Below are 20359 nucleotides of genomic sequence, written 5' to 3'. Positions count from 1 at the left end.
AAATGGGACTCAATGCACAACTCATGTTCCACTGTGCAGAAAATTTTCTGTATCAGTCCTATACCTCTTACTCTTAGATTCTCATATTCAGAGGTATGAATCTTGTTCTACATCTGGGTATTTGAATTTCTAAAGGGATTTGCCATTCTTTACATTTTAAGAGTAACACTTGTGCTTAAAATGTTGCTACAACATGCTCTAAATTATACATATAATTGTCCTTGGGCACTCTGGAAATTGCTCTGTGTTACATAGATTGTGACTATATGACTAACTCCCTGAACTTCCACCTCTGGTGAGCATTACTGAAGCAGTGAATTTGCATTGTCATAAGTTATTGATGAAAAAACCAAAACCTTTCTATGATTCCACCTGGGGAGGACTTCTGGAAACTTATGCATGGATTCCTCTTGAGAGTCCCTTGTCTGCTTTGTTGTTGTTCACGGCAATTGAACACAGTTGTCGGTACAATTGTGTACTTGGGCCTGTGGTTCTTAGTGGATCACTGAACATGGGAATGGTTTGGGGAACTGCATACCTACGAGCTGTTTAGTAGTAGTTAATCATTTTCAACTTGAATGGAATGAGATGCACCAAGGAGGCAAACCAAACATTACATGTGTAAAGGTGGATGTTCAGAGAGGGCTGAATAGAGAAGAATCATCATCAGTCTGGTGAGCACTGTTTTATAGGCCCTGGTCTAGAAGAAATGAACAGGAAAGCAGAAAAAGTCAACTAGTAAAGCATTCTCTTTCCATTTCCTGACCAACATGATGAAAGATCCACCATATCCTTTTTACCATGAGGACCTGATGTCTCTGAAACTGTAAACCAAAATAAATACTTCTCTTGAGTTATGGGGAGTTAAACTACAGAGTCTAAGTCATCATAACAAATTCCCTTACTATATGGAGAATACCCATAATTTCTGTGATTCTAGAGAACCCTGACTAATACAATGTTCATTCTTGTGTTTATCTCAAGATAATGAAAGGGTATATGCTTGTATTCCTTTTGTTACTAACCACATAGGATTAATAAAGAATGGTATACAGTACTCAGGGAAAATAGTGTGCACCTTCCCTTCTTTCTATTTAGATGGGAATATGTACTCATCCAATTACAGGGGGGAGGAAATTGATGGTGAAGTTTTTGAAAGGAGTAAGCAGTTATAGACCAAGTCGCTGACAAAATAATAAAATCTCCTGTAGGCATTTTCAGTCAATGCTCCTGGTTCCTTTAATAATAAATTGAAATAGTTCCCCAAACAAGCAGCATTCTTGCTTTTGATGCTAACCCCAACAAATTGTTACTCTAAACTATATTAATTACTGTTTTCATTCTTAAATACCTTATTCATAAATGTCGAGTTTGTATAACGTAAATTGTGTACATATCTTTCTTTTTTGTTCATTCTGTGGCCAAACACCTGGTAAGAAGTAATTTAAAGGGGGAAGATTTGTTTTAGTTCGCAGTTTGAGGGATTCATTATCTCATGGAAAGGAAGGGAGGGGATGGGAGTAGAGGTATGCAGTTGAGACTCTTCACATCTTGGCAAAAGAGGAAGCTGAGATAGAATAGGAGGCAGGGCCTGTGAAGAAACCTCAAGGCTGGCCCCCAATGATTCTCTTCCTCCAGCTTTGTTTCATCTTCTAAACAGTCCACAATCTCACCAAAGCCATTCATCATACAGAAATCAAGTGCTCAAGCCCATGAAACTGTGAGTAACATTTTTATATCCACACCATAAAGTAGACTTTTTCTGCATTTTGAAAATTGAGCAAGGGGGCTATGGCACTGAGTCTTTGGGTGAAATCCTCATTATATTCAAGAATGATAAAAAAAAAAATTGTCAAATTCTAGTCATTCTTCTTGTGCTTCCAACTGCATCAGTAGTGACTGTGAAATGAGGAACAATACTAACAACCTTTTTCTTGTACAATTGTAAGACAATATTATAAAAAATAAAAACAATTTATAGGGCGGGAATGTACCTCAGCAGCCAAGTACCTGCCTAGACTCACAAATATACTCCTTGACCTCATACAATTATGAATTAGTTATGAGAGTGAATTGTGTACTGTTAATCAAATATCATTTACTAACAAGAGTAAATTAGAAAAGACAGCAACAAAATCACTAGCCTTTGAAACTGCTATGTAGAGGAATTTTAATCCAGAAACATGGCTGCTCTGGGATCATATCTAAAGACCTTCTAAGTCTATATGATCTGGTCTGGATAAAGACATGCCTTAGATTACAATATGATCTGGCTGGTATACAGAGTTCCCCTGAGTATACACCATTAATCCCCAACAATTTAAGGTAAGGATATTTTATAGAAGGAATCAGTCATGTTTGAAAATGATGTCTAATTGAGAAGCAAAGTAACCAGTCAGAGAAAGATTTGACAGAACGAGTCAGAGATAGGATATGCCCAATTCATACAGCAGTGTAGGAAAGACAGGCTACTTAAGAGAACAGTAAAGAAAGACAGGTTGTGTGTATGTGTGTGTGTGTGGGGGGGGGCAGTGCGTGTGAAGACAAAACAAGCCCAAGAATAAGGATGAGCCAGATTAGAACAGAGTGCCAGTTAGTTTGAAGATAAGCAGACCAATTCAGTCAGAAGCTAAGAGAAACCAGTTTGAGTAATTTAGCTTGGAGAGGAGTTTGAGCCACAACACTTGACTTGAACCAGCCAGAGTCCAGAAAGAACTAGAAAAAAAAACTTATAAAAGTTAAAGTTAGAAAAGTTGAATCAAGAACACTGCATTTGGGTCATTAATGTGGAATAATGTCAACATTCTGAATCAATGTTTCTGGAAGAAAGCACTGATGCCACGAAAATAACAAAATATGTTCATAGGTTCAAGCTATAAAATAAATTTTTTCCAAACTCCTGCTTATTTTGTTTATTTGTTATTTTGAGACAATGCTCAGGCTTAGTTCTCAGGGTAGTTTCGAACTTGCTACATAGCTTAAGCTGGTTTAAATTTTTCATGTTCCTCTCAGCCTCCCGATAGTTGAAGTACAGGCACAAATAGATCACCATGTGCCTATCTGAAGCTTAGTGGCCTCCGTCCCGCCTCTAACCCACCAATTTGGAAACAAAATCCTCTAAGCTCATCAATTTTATATCTTTAAGTAAAATATACATGTATCCTGAAAACAAAGGAGGAATTTAGATATTCTCAAAGGTATCACACCCTCTAGAGTGATGCCTTCTCCTTCCCTTGAAGAAGGGCCTCTAATTGTGCTAAAGATATGGTACTGGGTTCACTCAGGATTCTCAGTTTGGATCACACATCAGATCCTTCTCTCTTCTCAGATTGTGCTGTGCTCTCTTCCCTGAGAAATTCTCTTACTCATCCTTGTTTGCTAGAGAATTTACATAAAACTCACTTGACCCTTCTCACAACCTTTCCTCAACCCTGCTCCTTACAAGACAATTGGAGGAAGAAGCAGCAGCAGAATCTGTAATGGTCTCTGGAAGCCTTCACAAAAATAATTCAGGACAATGCAGGCCAAGTCTTCAGATGCTTTTGTGTCCTTAACAAAGTTGTGAAATTAGTGAGGAATGTGGGACCAGAAAATACTTTTTTATTATTTTCAAGATTCATCATCTTTAGTTCTTCATGTCCTGAGTTGAACTTTAACTTAATTATAAAACAAAATCTATAGCTGCAGCTCAAGCCTAAGGGTAGAGTCTGAACTACTAATCAATGTTAATTCCCTGGGCCTGATTTAATTACAAAGCAACATTTGGTGCAGCTGCTACACACTTACTAGGTGAACACAGGATGAAACGGGAGCAGTATTTACAGGTCTCTAGTCTTGTTCATGCACCTGAGTACAGCTATGAATCAGTCATGTACAAAACATAGATTTATACTAAAGATTTGCTTGACTTTGTGCACCTGTCTAGCTGAGTCAGTTAAAGTATTATGTTACATCTTTGACAAATTAGTATTGGTTATGGTGTGCACAAGGCCAATGAGATGGTGGCTAAGACAGCCTCGTAAAGGAAAAGAGTGGCAACTGGACTACGTATGTGTACGTCCTAGATGGTTTAGTTCACATGATTTATGAGATATCAACTTGTGTTTGGTCATAATAAAGAGTAGTTTGTAATACAATTGGACTTGTATAACATATCTATGCTTTTTACAAATATTCCTTAGAAAGAGAAAAAGATCTAATTACTTATATACTAAAACTTTTCAGTTGACAAAATTAAAATTAATCACTGATGTTATGTAAATAGGTAGTCCCTCCCATATATTTTCAATTTTCATAATATCCATTAAGATAGTCCCATGAAATAAGACAGATCTGACTATTTCATAGATGGAGAACATGGAGGCAGAAATGTGGTGATAATTAACTTCTATTTGAGATTTTTGCTTCATTCAAATACTCATTTTGCAACACTTGGGACTATAATACCTTCCTAGGAATTTAAACGAGCAAGAAAAATTATTTGAATTGAGAAAATAAGTTAAGAAGTTGTATCAAAATGAGGGTTAAATATCACTGTTTGATTTTCAGCAACTAAGCGTATAATGTACACTCAATCTAAATTACATTTGAAGTGTGAGTTCCCAGTCACACGTAGAGAGGCAGAGATTATCTTTTCTTTGTTGTTTTCCTGTATACCAATAGCAGGATGCCAGTCTCTGGCTCCTTTCCTTTGTGCTTTAGAGCAGAACAGCGAAAAGCTAAAGTTAGGTTTCTTCAGAGCTTATTGTAGCTCCATAAGACAAAACAGGGGACATAAATTCATCATGAAAGATCTGGAGCAGCAATCTCTGCCTCCATGGTTCCATGTCAGGAGCCTGCTCATATTCTGCTCAGTGTTATCCTGAGTGACTGTTGCAGACCGTGGACAGGATGACAGCCTATGTTTAAAAGGTAAAAGGCTAATTTCTCGGTGATAGTAATGTCTGTTTCCCACCTCAGAAAATTCTTCTTACTACTGAGCAGTGACGGAGCCATGGGAGGAAACAATTTTGCTGGCTGGAAGAAAAGTAAGATGGAAGGAATTATGCTGGCTGCCAGATGTTGCAGCGTCTCTGAGGAGTCACCAGGATGCTGCTGCATATGCTGTAGACAGCATAAACTCTCAGGCCATGGGACCCTGGGGTTCAATGCTCATACTTCACTGAGATGCAGAGTCATAGGATTTGAGAGTGAGCAGGACCCTGAGAGATGATCTATCAAGAGGGCTTAGACTGTGACAGAATTGCTGAGCATACATAGAGGGGTCTCCCAAATAGGAGTATTTGGGATACTCCTATTTGGAAGAATGTTCATTTCTTATATCAGGTACCACATCAGGACATGATATTTTACTAAACAAACATGAAATGTAAAGTACAAGGTTATACTATGGTTGATGAAAGGGACTCTGTGGACAACAACCCTCTACTGGCTACATCTACATTGAGATGTAGCTACAGCTACATCTCTGGAAGGGAGGAGACACTGATTTCAGCTCACTGTGATAGGCCTTGTGGCATGGGGCTCAGTAAATTACATCATTGAGACAGATCAACGAGGAATGAAAGAGTTATGGAGTCATACCAACAACCCCTTTGCTTGTTTACATTTAATAGTTCAGTGAATGAAGCAATATTACACAGCAAAATTGTCCTTTCCTTGTTAGTTCTAAATGCTTGCTTTAAAACATTCTCCTGCTGATGTTAGTTTATCTGAGCACACCACTTCTCTTCTCCTATCAAAGTTAAACAGACTCTGTTTATCCACAATGAAATGGGTAACGAAGATGCGAGATACACACAATGGAATTTCTCATCCGTGAAGAATGCTAGAGTTAAAGTGTTTTTATGAAAATGCACACAACTGAAGATAATTGGTTCGTGTGCGCTAGGTGGATCACAGGAAGACAAATAGCACACGTTTTATCTTATTTGTGATTGAACTTTTTATAGAGATCAATCAAATCTTGTATGCCTATTTGACATGAAAACAGGAGTGAGACAATGTAGGTGAATGAAGGAGACTGACAGCCGGAGAGAAGAGGAGAAAGACTGCTGATGGGAAAAAAAAAAGAAAAAAAAAGCAAAGCACAAACCGTGTCCAGACAAATATACAAATATATAATTAAATATTATTAATAAAAACACAAAATAAAATCAATATTCTGGATAGCTAATGTAATCACTGTACTCAGCAATAGTGCAAGAGAGAGAGAGAGAGAGAGAGAGAGAGAGAGAGAGAGAGAGAGATCTGCTTTTAACATAAGGTAGCTTTTCCCTGAAATGTGATGAAGCATGCGTCTTACCATCACTGTTGATGCATACGACCTCTTGAACTTGAGTGCCAGGCCCACAGGCTTTTCCATTATCTGGTTCACAGTCTCCTAGTCTCACTGATTTCCAGTCATAGCAGGATGGCTCTTCACAGGGAATGGCTTCCAATAAGTGAGGGCAGTTTCCAGTTGCCCCAGAACCTCCTGTAGGTTCATTAGTAATGCGTCGCTTCCTTAATTTGAATCCTGAGTCATTGGGGAAGGAAAAAAAATAGATTGATAATGTCATAGTTTTAATGTTTCAGAAAGATGATTTAAACCCCAAAGTGAAGGCTGAACAAAGGTAGAGGGGAAAAGTTACATGTGAATTAAAAACCAGTGTACATATTCACAAACTTAAGCTTAATATGAGTCATGAGCCATTTACGGAAGGAAAGAAGGAAGGAAGGAAGGAAGGAAGGAAGGAAGGAAGGAAGGAAGGAAGGAAGGAAGAAAGGAAGAGAGGGAGGAGCAAGAAGGATGAAAATAGTTTATGGTTCAATTATACCCTGCAAAGGACTTTTAATCCAGCAAAATGACTGTTCTGGCAAGGAATTATATCCAAAATCCTTTTAGGCTATATGACTTGGCCAGAATACAAACACATCTTGGATTATAGTATGATCTGGTTTGTATACAGACATGCCTTTAGTATACATCTTTAATCCCTGACAATAAAGGTAAGGTTAGTTTGTAAAACAAAGCAGCCATATTTGAAATCAGAGAAACATTTGACAGAGTCAACGATAGGATACTTCCACACAACTCACATAAAAACAGTGAGGAAAGAAGAGAGAAAGAGACAGAGACAGAGACAGAGAGACAGAGAGACAGAGAAAGAAGTGTGGCAGTGGCAGCTTTACCAGGACAGCTTTACAGAGGCAGGCTACAGAGAGAACAAGCTAGACATAGGTGAAGACAAAACAAGCCAGGGAATGAGAAGGGTTACCTCACTTAGAATGTAGGATTAAATTTTGTAGGGGACAGATAAGATTTGCAGAGATTAGAGGAGGAATAGATTAACACAAAGAGCTTTTGAAAAAGTCATATGGTAACCAAGTAATGCAGCATTCTCCTAAAATATATGTATATTCATATATAAAAAGAGTTTAGGGGCTGTAGAGATGGCTCAGCGGTTAAAAGCACTGAGTGTTCTTGCAGAGGTCTTGAGTTTCCTTCCCAGCGACCACATGGTGGCTCACAACCATCTGTAATGGGATCCGATGCCCTCTTCTGGTGTGCCTGAAGAGAGAGCCACAGTATACTCATATACACTAAATAAATAAATAAATCTTTAAAACTATTTAAATGATGTTACCCTATAATGGAAGATTATTCAAACTAGATACCACATTTCACCACAACGCACACACACACACACACACACACACACACACACACACACAGAGCCCAGCTACAGAGATGTGTTATTTCTTTAAAAGTTGTTGCCCAGTGGGTCCCATCGATTTCCAAACAATATAGGTTATTATCAATGTTCTTGAGAATCATACAGAACTTGATGGTAAAACCTTATTACTGATGACACTACTGATGACACTATATAAGTCAGAGAACATGGAAAAATACAAGCTTCTATCAATCTGGAAGCTTTAGTCCTAATCAAACTTGCATAGTACTATAAGGTGCTATGTACAGGACCCAAAGAGAAATAGGAAGCATTTATTTTATCCATCTGTGAACCTTGAAACCTAAAATCAAGCCTTACAAGACATCTACTGATTCAAGTGTGGCATGGATATAGAAATACTCAACTACTTTCTGATTGGATTCAGGCCTACTCCACAAAAGAAAACCCATACTTGGCAAGTCACCAGGCCCAGGAATTTGTAGCAATAGTTAGGCCTTAGGGAAGAATCTGAAACTGCTATCATGCTAAGTGTTTATAATATTAAAACAACTCCTAATGACGAATTGTTACACCCACAGAAGGAAAATATAAATTCTCAACAGAGAAGCTTCCGCAGAGAAAAGTTATTGACAATAAGACTCATAACATGTCAAAGTATGGAAAATGAGACTGTCGTATGCTCAGTCCTGTGTAAGATATCTGTACCACATCCCTCTTCCCCAGCCCACAGATCTTTGTGATACAGGAGACAAAGATAGTGAAGGGCTCCAAGGAAACAATGTTTTCCAAACACCACATGACAATTGTTCAAATAAATTTACAGTATTTTTGACAGAACACGTGAGACTTACGAAACTGCTTCAATTGGTGGGCGTTTTAAACAGGCCATGTCAACATTACATACCTTTTTTGCCTTGCTGGTCATTACAGTTTTCATAAGTGCATGGTCCCCAGGCAGACCAAGGTGAAACCTCACATTCAATTGGACAAGGAACATGGCACAACTGTGTGGTGTTAGGAACCGGGCCAGTGCATAATTTTGAGTCCACTGGTTTTGAAGCTGTTTGGAGAAAAATACAGACATTGCTTAAGAGTTAGGTAGAAACAGATGTTACGGTTAATAACATGATTCTTATGTGGGCAGAGAAGAGAGAATGTGTCACCAAGTCATTAGCTCAAGATTTCTCTGCTACATTCTAAGAATAAAAGAAAGACTACCACAACAAAACTGGACTAGAAGTCTCATAAATTGCTTGGGCTACAGAGTTAATAAAATGAATCTATCATTCTTAATTAGCAAAATAATTCTTTAGATGAATTCTAAACTTCTACATTCAAATGCTGAACAGAGTGCTGGTTTGGAGCATTGAGCGTGGCAGGAAGAAGTACAAAGCTTTACTAAACAAGAAAAAAAAAATCATCAAGTGGATTCTTGTAGAACAAAATCCTGACCACTTTGTTCTACTGGTCTGAGAAATGTCACTTGGATACATGGGAAAAGATGGTCAAATGGTGTGACCTTTGACTTCCAGGTTCAAGAACAATCCAATGATGCTCAGATATTTTGCCCACCCTATTATCTGAATATCTGTAAATCTAAGAGCTGCTGAGGAACCCAACTTACAATTTTGTGCTTACTCATGAGTTGATCAATAAAGTATAAGTTGTTTGCCCTTTGATGTGCTTATTTTTTCTATGGTTGAGGACCAATGATTTTTTTTTGTATACACATATATTCAATAATTAATATGATGACATATTTATGAATATATAGATATATAATTCAGCATACTGACTGATTAGGATGAATAAGTCAGAAAGATATATAAGCTATGTGCACAGAAGCTTATTTCTATGTTTATTATCTGTTATCTATTCCTCCATCACTAATTGCTTACCATTAATAGCTATAATTAACTTTGTTTAAAAATATTTTGGCTACATTTTCCTTTTAGAAAATAACTCTGAGATTTTTGGATAGCCCAGACTTGTAGATTAAAGAACTTAAATAAGAGGTGCTGTATATTTTTCATTTTTGTAGGGGATACCGTTAGTTTCTATTTATGTATGATTGCATCTAGATACTCATATAAGGACTAAATTAACTTAAGCTATATATTTAACTTTTAAATAAAAGCACTGAAAATGGACACATGTTGTTAATTCTCTAAGACTGGTTGTAAGTGCTTGTGTGCTGCTGAAATTCCTGTACACATGAACACATCTAATGGAAATGAGTCCTGTAGGCTATGTGACTCCTCTTATGACTACACTGGATGTTCAGAAAAATATGTTACACTTAATTTTTGGCTTTTTCTTCCAGTAGTGCCTACACTTCCTTTCCTTACACACACCGCAGTGGAAATAATGGACAGGCATCTAAGCTTTGGTCAGTATGAAGCACAGCAAGGATTCTTGCTCAATTCTAGGCATCTTGTAAGTGTATTATTACCCTGGCCAAAGCTGGGAATGATAGAGCGTATTGCTTTCTAACAGGGGAGTTACTCAGCACATCAGTGATTAAAAAAACACAGAAATAAGTACTTCATTTCTCAGTGTATAAAAGTTCTAGACAGTAATGATGCATATTTTGCAGAAATTGAATCTTTTTTAAGAGATCAATAAACGAAAAAGTGTATGTTATGAAGTTGAATTCACTGAAAATTAAAACAAATGAAAACTCTCATTTGTAAAATCTTTCACACTGAAAAACTTTAAACTGCACCTTTTACTTCACAGAGACCTGAACAGTTATCCATCATTCCCCTTAAAGATATGAAAAAAAACCCCACTGAAACCTTAGGAATATTACATAATCTTGAAAATAATAGTTTCTAAAGATGAAGTGTACTAGTTATATTAATCTAACAAATTAATTTTTTACAAAAACTTGAAAACTTTAAAGAAGTTAAAAATTGCACTATTTTTGATATTATAATATAATTATATAATTTTCTCTTTCCTTTTACTTCCCTCTGACCTGTCCCATAAGCATCTCCTTGCTCTCTTTCAAATTCATAGTCCCTTTAAAAACTATAATATATATGTATATATATTTATACCCTGCTAAATCTATATAATGCTACATATATACATATCTCTTATATGTTAGACACACTCACACACACATGTCTATGTCTATGTCTATGTCTAGTCTGTGTCTGTGTCTGTGTCTGTGTCTAGTCTGTGTCTAGTCTGTGTCTGTGTCTGTGTCTGTGTCTGTGTCTAGTCTGTGTCTGTGTCTGTGTCTGTGTCTAGTCTGTGTCTAGTCTGTGTCTGTGTCTGTGTCTAGTCTGTGTCTGTGTCTGTGTCTGTGTCTGTGTCTGTGTCTGTGTCTGTGTCTGTGTCTGTGTCTGTGTCTGTGTCTATGTATGTATGTAGTTTTCCAGGGCTGATTATTTGGTATTGAGTAACCGATTGATGTGCTCTTTCTTAGGCAGCCTATTTCTGCAGATTTTAGTATTCCTTAATTGATGGTAGTTCTTTGTCTAGAATTGAGGCCTCCTGAGCTTTCTCTATCCACGTTAGCATGCCTATTGTTGTCATCCTTGTTCAGCTTACACTTAGGCAATCATGTTGGTAAGACTATACATATAAAGCTTCTGGCATTCCTAGGAGACACAATCTTACAAACGCCCAGTTTCTCTGGCACTTTCATTTTTTCCACCCTATCTTACCAGGTTAAAACCCCGTGTGTCTGTTTCTCTTTCGTGTTGTCAGAAGTTTAATTTTAGTTTGATGTATTCCAGGTATATTAAAACCTTGTTCACAGAAATCCCAGGCCTTTAGAAGAGTAAGTGATGAATAAGAGTGTAAAACTGTATTGTTAATGTGAAATACTTGCTCAGTTGTTAAGTCACCCATGTCAACCCTAAGATAATATATCAAGTAACTAACTTCTACTTAATAGACATCATTTTCTCAAAAAAAAAACGTGCTCATACATGCTAAAGAGATAGAAAGAATTACTAATTTTACCATTACAGTTGTCCAACGATTGGTTTAGGTCTTCATTAAATGCCATAGTGTCTTATGCTGGTTTTATATTGTCAAATAGTGAGATTTAAGTCTCAGACTGGCCAATTTTCACTAGTGTAACTTTATTAGTTCGGTTTTGTCCATAGCATGATTCAGATAAAAATGTATCTAATACAGTTTTAAGTATTATTGCTGAGTTCTTAAAACTTTTTTTGTTATATGAATTAAACAAAATTAAATGTACATGCTTCATGAGTTTACAGTGGCTGAATTTCCATGGGATACCAAAACAAATGTAAAAACCTAACACACAATTAGACTAATTCACATTTGTAGGTCTGAAATATTTTGGGGCTTTGTGTATTCAGAGCACTTTAAGTGAAAACATATCATAGTAATAAAGCAATAAAGGGAAGACTTCTACTTTCATTCAGTGATCAACATGATTTTGAAATTAAATATTTTATTTTCATATACTTGTGTCCTGTAGCTATTATATCCACTTTATTATGGTAAGATGTGATAAACGCTTACCTAATACCATCGTCAGAATGCTGACATTTGATGTTACAGAAGAGTGTGAATTTGAAAAGTATATCTCCCTCACACACCTAAGCTGGCTTCTTTACCCAGTGCCCTGGTCTAGTCTGGCAACCTCTTTTTTTGCATTGCTCCAATTTCAAGCTCTGGTCAGTACCCCATGGCCCATTGACCACCTAAGGACTTTTACATAAGTAGATACTTACACCCAACCATTGGATTGAGCTCAGAAACCCATATGGAAAAGTTAAGGGAAAGGTTGAAAGAGCTGAAGGAGATGGCAACCTCATAGGAAGACCGAAAGTATCAACTAACATAGACCCCTGGGAGCTCCTGAAGACTGGGCCCCCAACCAAAGACAATACTATTCTATTTTATTCTATTTTATTGATTGTTTGGGTTTTTTGAGACAAAGTCACATACTATATCACAAGCCAGCTTGGATGAAGAATTCTGGGAATGGTCCTGCTCTAATCTTTCTGGATTTTTCCTATTATAGATTACCAGCAGTGTCTTAAAAGTTAGAAGAGGACTTCTGAGGCAGTGGATTCTATGGAAGAGCAAGACCACATTGCTGCTGCTCTGCTACCACAGTGCAGCTGCAGAAGAGTGACATTCCAAACTAGCAGAAGGGGGGCATCCCAGTTAGGACTCCTTGGGACCCTTGGCTTCATCCCTCACTGTCAAGCTGCAATGCTAGATGAAACTGGCTCTTTCCTACTTCTCCCAGATTCTTCAGTCTTACAGGAGTTGTCCCTTGCCTTGGTTTGTCTAATTTCTTCAACACTGTAGCATTATTGTCTGAGAAAATAAAAACATCTCTAAGGGCCCAGCCTCTGGCTGACCTCATCCTTTTCTTCAAGTTCCCATGGGGTATTTTCTCCCAGTTCCATTGGGCATGTTAGGGAATAGCCAATACAAACCCACAGCAAGTAACTGTGGTCATGTCCTGATTCAATGGCCATAATTGTATAATATCTTTAACTACTTATAAAAACAAAAGTAGATATTTTTCTCACTGACCCTGTTTCATAAAAGAACACTTATAAACACGGGCCTTTCAAAATACACATCTCCACAGCAGCGCCAATCACTGTTAGTATTTAAACCTCACACATTCTGTCAGCAGCTTGACTAGGGCCTCCCAATCCTACTACACAGATGCACCATCTGTTACTGCTCTGAAAATATACTTTTGCCTGCTTTCCCCTCTTTTAAACAGGACACAATGTAGAACAGCACACATTAAAAAACTCCACTGAAATCTTCCAACACTTCCCATTGAATCAAATTTCTACTTGTAATGGCCCTAACTGAGAGCAAGGTGTTAATAGATACTTTACATTAAAATAGTCAGCTCACAACATGCATGTTATCCATAAAATGACAGAGCATTAGCATTTAGGATTTTGATGAAGTACAACCTTCTTAAAGTAAGTGTTGAAAAAAACATGAATATCTAGTCAAACAGTGTCTTCAACCAGCTTGGCACACTGGTTGATCTACCTCAAATGCAGCCGCTCAAATGGCAGTGTATTTCAGTCTGCTGGGGCTACAGAACAAACTTCCACAAGTGAGGTGACTTACAAAATGATGTGACATGTAGCTGTGCTTAAAACGATGTTCTATTGGTTGGTGGAGTATCAGTTCTGGAGAACAGAGATATAGACAAGTATATTTGTTAAAAGTCTTTCCAACATGGGATAAGTGGCTTAGCCCCAAGGCTGATAATAATATAAAATAAAGATAGAATGTAGAGGCAGGAGGATTTCCTTAGCAATTGTGATAAGGAAAGTCAAGAGAAGAACCTCACTAGAGATTTTTGTTCAAGTATCTCACACATAGATGACTATCAATGGCTAGATTCTGCCTGCTCTTGACTATCTGGACCCCATATCTCCTTTCAGTATGTCAGTGGGCTCTGCTCTATACTACAGCTAAGACAAAAATCTTATTCATTTTCCATCTGGCTTTTCTCTGTACCTTCACTTAATCCTCTCCTCCACCCCTTCAGTAGGTCGCAATTGAACTGGTAGTTGGATTCAAATACTACATTTCACTGTTCCTCCTTTGCTAAGCTACATCATGGGGAGTGCTAACGTTTACTCCCCCCCCCATGATTGGATTTGTCAAATCTATGCACAGGCGCCTTCAAAACACATTGCAGTAAAACACTACAATCGTCTTGACTCTAATATGCATTTCTTGAAAATAAACACCAAATGTTGCGGAGACAATGCCATCTCATGGTAGTATGGCTTTTGGAAATGCGAGAAAATGACGAGACACCGTCACGATTCTAATGATCCATGCTCAAGTTTGCAACAGTAGCTTTTCAATTGTTAGGACCGGAGGCAGTTGTTGGGTAGCAGTAAGGGAAGAAGTGCACTCCTAGGAATCATATTGCAAAAACACAGGTTCACTGTTGTTGGATGAAGACCCAGGAATGATCTGGGGATAGGGACTTTGAAAATGCTCTTCAGATGATCCCCATGCAATAATACTCAGACTGTTCTTTTAAAACAGTCTGAGAATTGCAGCTAAATTGAGCCACAGGATGCCTTAGAGCTCTGTGTGACTACATCTTACCTATCAGAAAATACCCTACGCACTCCAGAGCAGCTGTATGCACACCAGAGAAAAACCGCTTACTATTGTCTTTGGCTATAAGACACCAAAGATAGTTCCCCAAGGGGTATATTACTTCTTTCTATTGGTGAAAGACTTACAGATTTATTTTTTTTGGATTCCTAATCCCTATTTTTGTTTATTGCAGTATATAAACTGAGTTCCTTGGATGTATAGTGTATTTAGCCTAATACAATTGGTTAGAGGAATGATGTTGGAAATTATAAAAACATTTATCATGGCAGAGATCACAGCTTGCCAGAAATCTTCCTAAAGGATGATCCCTGCCCCCTTTCTTTGTTTGCTCGTTTCAGGCAAAAACTAAAAATAAATATAGCCTACTGAGGAATGGGAGAAGGAGGAGCGAAAGCTCTATAAAGCCATCATTCCTGATTATCTCTACGGACTAGGTCTAGCTGGGTTGGATTTTACATGTCTCCACTCCTAAGCCTCTGCATAAAGGCTAACAATCCTTTGGGGGCCTGTAAGTCACAATACTAGAGGAAGAAATTGCATTGTTCTGAGAACCCCTGGATGGCACTTCCTGTGATATAGTCATTCTTAGTCTTGATGTACATTGAATCAGCTGGAGATGTTTTAAAACTACTGATGCCCAAATTCCTCTCTCAGACATAGTGTTTAGGGTAATGGTTTAGAATGAGGCTTGAACAGTAGGACTTTTAAGGGCTTTTCAAGTGATTTAAATGAAAATGTAAATTACCAAGCATTACTCTGTTCTGACCCTTTTGTCACAACTGCTAGACATAGTCTGAACCTGGCTCATTTTAGGCCTGTTTTATTATTTTCCTTTTCTCTCTCAAATCATTACTATTGCTGAATTTTTAATGTCCCTGTTTTAATCCACTTCTATTGAGACTATTTATTATAACTTATCAGTAGTCTCTACAATTTATTGTGAAAAGTTTTACCTATTTAAATAGCTCTATGCCTTTCCATGTTAAATATTTCAGTTGATATCAAGCCTGTCATCATTCAAAAATTCTTACCTGTTCTTTGACCACTGTTTTTCATTTTCATTTTTAGTTGTAATGGTAGAATACATATATACACACATGTACACACACACACACACACACACACGTTCATGCACATACATTTGTCTTCAGTATTGGGGATTTAACCTAAGATCTTGCATATGTCAGAAAGGCACTGTACTCCGAGGAGTATCTTTAGCCTTTGGCTTAACTTTTAAAGTTTGAGACAGGGTCTCACTAAATTATTGCCCTAGCTTGTGCTAGTCTCACTCTATAACCCTGGAAGGTTTTCAACCTGGAACTCTCCTGCCCTAGAAGACCTGTTTTATTGTAATGATATTTAAGTATCATACTTATTTCTTCAAGACTTTTTCTCTAAAACTTCATTTGCAATTTAACAACTTTAGTTTTAGTCTCTATTACTATTGTTATTATCATCATCATTATATATTTTAAGTTCAATGTTTCCATGTATTTAAAATTGCTTCTCTTCTGACAATAAAGATGAGAGTATCCGTGTCAAGCTTCCTGAAAGGGGTGAGCACCCTCAGCTTTCAGACCTCCCACTGATTCCCAAAGCAATTCTGGGAGTTTTCAAATATCACACGGATAAATGGAACGGCTGTGCTTTCTAGCGTCTCATGTCACTTAAAGTTAAAGTGATAGCCCCATACTTAAATATCCATTACACTTGCATGTCAGCATAGTAATTCAGCAGGGTTATGGGACAGAATAGACTAGTGATTTAGGGCGCTTTTCTTGTCTTACTAAAAAGTCAGGTAGTATACCATGTGAAAATAATACCTGAGAAAATATTGAGAGGTACATCTACAACCAGAGGTCTAGTATCAAACACATTTAGCTAATTTTTATTTTGTGATCCTCTCTGCGTCCATTCTTGGAATCCTCATAGGACCCTCTTCAGGATGGGTTTTCTCAGCTTGTTTCTCTGGTCAGGGAATTATTCTACAATGGGCTCAGCTGCACTGCAGATGGGAAGCCACATTAATTTATCAGGACTTAGGTTCAACCACCTGGCACCAAACAAATTTGAGGAGCTTCTAATATAAAATGGGAAGTGAGTTTCTCCTCAAGACTATATGATTTAGTTCTGCTGGATGAAGCTCTCTACAACAGAGGAGATGGGGGAGGGAGGTTAGAGACCTATAAGGAATTAGTAATCTGAGCAGAATAGAGAATGAGGGCCCTACATTCTTAGTTCTGTAGACTTAGCTAGCACAGGGACCCTGCCTTTCCAACAGAGATGCTTCTGAACTGTGTCTAGCATTCTTGCTGAAGGATAATGTGCTCTCAGTCACTGACTTTACCTGATATTTTGGATCATATTAAAAGAGGACATGGTATATGTCTGACATGATTCCCACTGCAGGACATGGATTCGTTCACTTAAAATTTCACTGATTTTTTTTTCATAGAGAAATGTAATAAACCACCAAAGATCACATGACTTACACATTCTATTTTTACTCTGTGTCCTCCTAAGTGCTTCATAACAAATGCTTTTAGCTGCTATTTCTTTCAAGAAGTCAGTTTGCCATAGTCTATAATAAAAAAAGTATTTTCACTGCATAGAGAATTCTCTCTCTCTCTCTCTCTCTCTCTCTCTCTCTCTCTCTCTCTTGCAGATGTTCCATTGTTTCAAGATTCACATTTTCTCTGACAAAATTTCAACCCTCATTTGTTACCCCCATTCAAGAATTGCACTTGATACTTTTTAAATTTTTGGTTGTTGTTGTTGTTACTAGACTGCTCTATAATACATTCCATTATTGTTTGCGTTGGCATGCTTCCTTCTTGAGACATGCTGACTTTCATAGATCTGTAAGCTGATTTTTTCCTCACAAATTTAATACATTTTGAATGCTAGTTATTCCAACATGTTTTCTGCCAGACAAGTCTCCCTGTAAAATATCACTATCACACCTTCCACATCGTAAGAGCTCACCTGTCACTGACTGTCCTGTTCTTTGTCCCCTTCACTATCCTGTCTTTCTTTCCATTAGACCTGATCATTTCTATTTCTCTGTTTTCAAGATGAGCAATTCTTTTGTTTATTCAGACATGAAAATTTCTAGTTTCTTTCATATCACTTAGATGTAGACTTGTTTTTCAATCTCCAGTCCTTAAGGCTACTCCATGTTTGTTTGTAGAAGAGTTGAAACATCACTTATGTTCACATTCCTAAACTGTTCCTCACACCCCCATGTAGTCATTCTTCCAGATGACTTTGCTAAGACAGGCTTTCAGCAAGTGTTTCTGAAAGTCCTTGTTTACTTGTTCTAGTGTCTGGGTCATTTCGATGTTTTATTGATATTTTCTTTTTTCTTTTTTTTTTTTTTGTCTTGGATAGGAAGTGTCATGTCTTTATAATGTTTTATATTAAGTTTTTTTGGCACACTAAATTACTGAAAGATCCTAGTGATTCTTTCAAGGTCAAGTTCACTCATATTAGGCATAGTTTCTTTCAAATTTGAACTTAACTAAGACAGTATGGTCCTTACTTTTAACCCAAGGTACTCAGCAAGTGTTTTTTACCTTTCCTTAGCTCAAACTCTGATATCTTTAGCACTGGACTGTATCTTAGTTCTTTGTCTTGAAGTCAAAGGTCACCATCATTGTGCCTCAAGGATTTCTTCCTATACATGCACAGCCACACTTTGACTGGGGACTTAACTGACAGTCATATATAGAAAACTGGACTCTGCTTATTGGGCTACAAAGCAGATACTCGTGTTCTTTGTCCTGTCCTGATATTCACCTAGCTACTTCAGCAGCACAGAATATAGTATTTTTTTTTTTTTTACCTCTTTGTCCAACTGATCCTGACACAACACTTATCTTCTCATCTCTTCTCTGTGGTAGAACATCCAGAACAACACAGTTGAAATTGTGAAGCTCTGCTCAGGATGTGTACAATGTTCGCTGCTTGATTTATTAATGCACAAAATAGCTATTTTTCATATTTTGTCAAATTTCAGAGTAATTATTGGGATGGTTCCAGTAACATTATTTTGGCAGAAAACAGAAGCCAAAAATGTTTGTTGTACTGATCCTTTTGGATATTTACTGCTAGATTTCATGTTATGTTAATAATTATACATGTTTTAGGTCTTCTGTCTCTAGCTATCATTGAAAGACATCCTGGAAGAATTAATATTAGCTGGTAATCATATTTATTGATACTCTGGCTTTATTTCTGTGGATACTTTTTGCTTTAGTAGCCTCATTTTAATCCCCTGTACAATGTACATGGTTATATGTGGGTTTTTTGTTTATTTGTTTAGCATCTAGTTCTTTCATTTAAAATCATGTGGTGACAGAGAAAATTTTGTTTGCATTGTTAACATCTCTGTTTTCAACATGCAGAATAACATCTATAGTGCACAGAGCACTCAACAGCAGATGAAGACATGAGAAGATGAACACATGAATTAATTGTAATATTTCGGGACCATCAAATGTATAACTTTGTCCTTCTGGTCTGGGCCAGAGCACTGAGCAGATCTTGGGTGGCAGCTCTGCCCCCAACCTCCAAGAACCCAGAGGAAGTGGGGATCCCAGGCGCTCTAACTCGGGCAATATCTTAGAATACACAGCCTTGGTGTATCTACTCATCAAGCATACTGAGCAGACCTGCCCAAACCTCCGATGTCCTGGAATTCCATCTGGATTCAGTGAAGACACAGCATCAGAGGCTTATCAACTTACTCTTCCCCCCACCCCTCTTCTAATATCTCAACGCCCGTAATCAGTTTGAAGAAGTTACAGAAGAGTCAGCGCCTGACCCTGGACTTGGGGACTAATGTGGTTAATAATGGTCTGTCTTTCTAGGGGAGAGTAGTGGTTTTATTGGAACAGGGAGAATTAGCTAGGACTTATTGCATAGCTATAACCTATTGGTAGAAATCTGTATAATTATTATCAAGATGAAGTTATAATTTCTTAAATGGTACAAAATTTACTTTGATTTCAAATTTAAGATTTTCATTGGTACGAGCTCCTTATTAATATAAAAGTGAGATGAATATTGACACTCTCATGCGCAATGTGCCTGTATAACACATTTAGGAATACAAGGCCTAGACCCAGTCCTTCCTTAACTTTTTTAACTGATTTGGGACGGTTAACCTATGAGTTAAGGAACTATAGCAAATTTATGGCTTTGAGTTTATTGTTAGGAGGTTTCCCATATTTTATTTAGAAATAGCTGAGAGGAGTGTACAGACAACAGTCCAGGTGACCTTACATGGATAGTTGGTTTTCAAAACGTCAGAAGTCCATAGAATTGACGCTACAAAAATTTATATATTAATGTCCATTCTGATTAGAGACCTGTCTGCTCCTGACAGATTCCTATTGTTGATTCTAAGAAGAAATTGAGCATCCTTGGAGTTATGCCAGTTGTGTGGTGACAGCCACTAGGCAAGAATTGCCTCTTTCCATCTACAGACAAATTACTGTCCAGAAGAGGACACAAATGCAGAATAGTCGACTGATTATATCTGCCTAGACAGAGTA

General features: G+C 37.5%; 1 protein-coding gene across 1 annotated transcript in view; it reads right to left on the bottom strand.

Moving 5' to 3' along the window:
• The window catches only part of Thsd7a (thrombospondin type 1 domain containing 7A), a 385076-nt gene that overhangs the window by 134936 nt on the left and 229781 nt on the right, over positions 1 to 20359 (bottom strand). Inside the window, exons 5-6 of the mRNA XM_076913691.1 lie at positions 8584 to 8739; positions 6305 to 6517 (exon numbers count right to left, since the gene is read on the bottom strand). Of these exons, the coding sequence (XP_076769806.1) occupies positions 6305 to 6517; positions 8584 to 8739 (369 nt within the window). The remainder of the gene's footprint in view (positions 1 to 6304; positions 6518 to 8583; positions 8740 to 20359) is intronic.

This window comes from Arvicanthis niloticus, chromosome 15 (assembly GCF_011762505.2).
Source record: "Arvicanthis niloticus isolate mArvNil1 chromosome 15, mArvNil1.pat.X, whole genome shotgun sequence".
In the NCBI taxonomy this organism is placed as follows: Eukaryota; Metazoa; Chordata; class Mammalia; order Rodentia; family Muridae; genus Arvicanthis; species Arvicanthis niloticus.
Note: the sequence above shows the minus strand (reverse complement) of the source record. Positions and strands in the feature narration are given on the sequence as shown.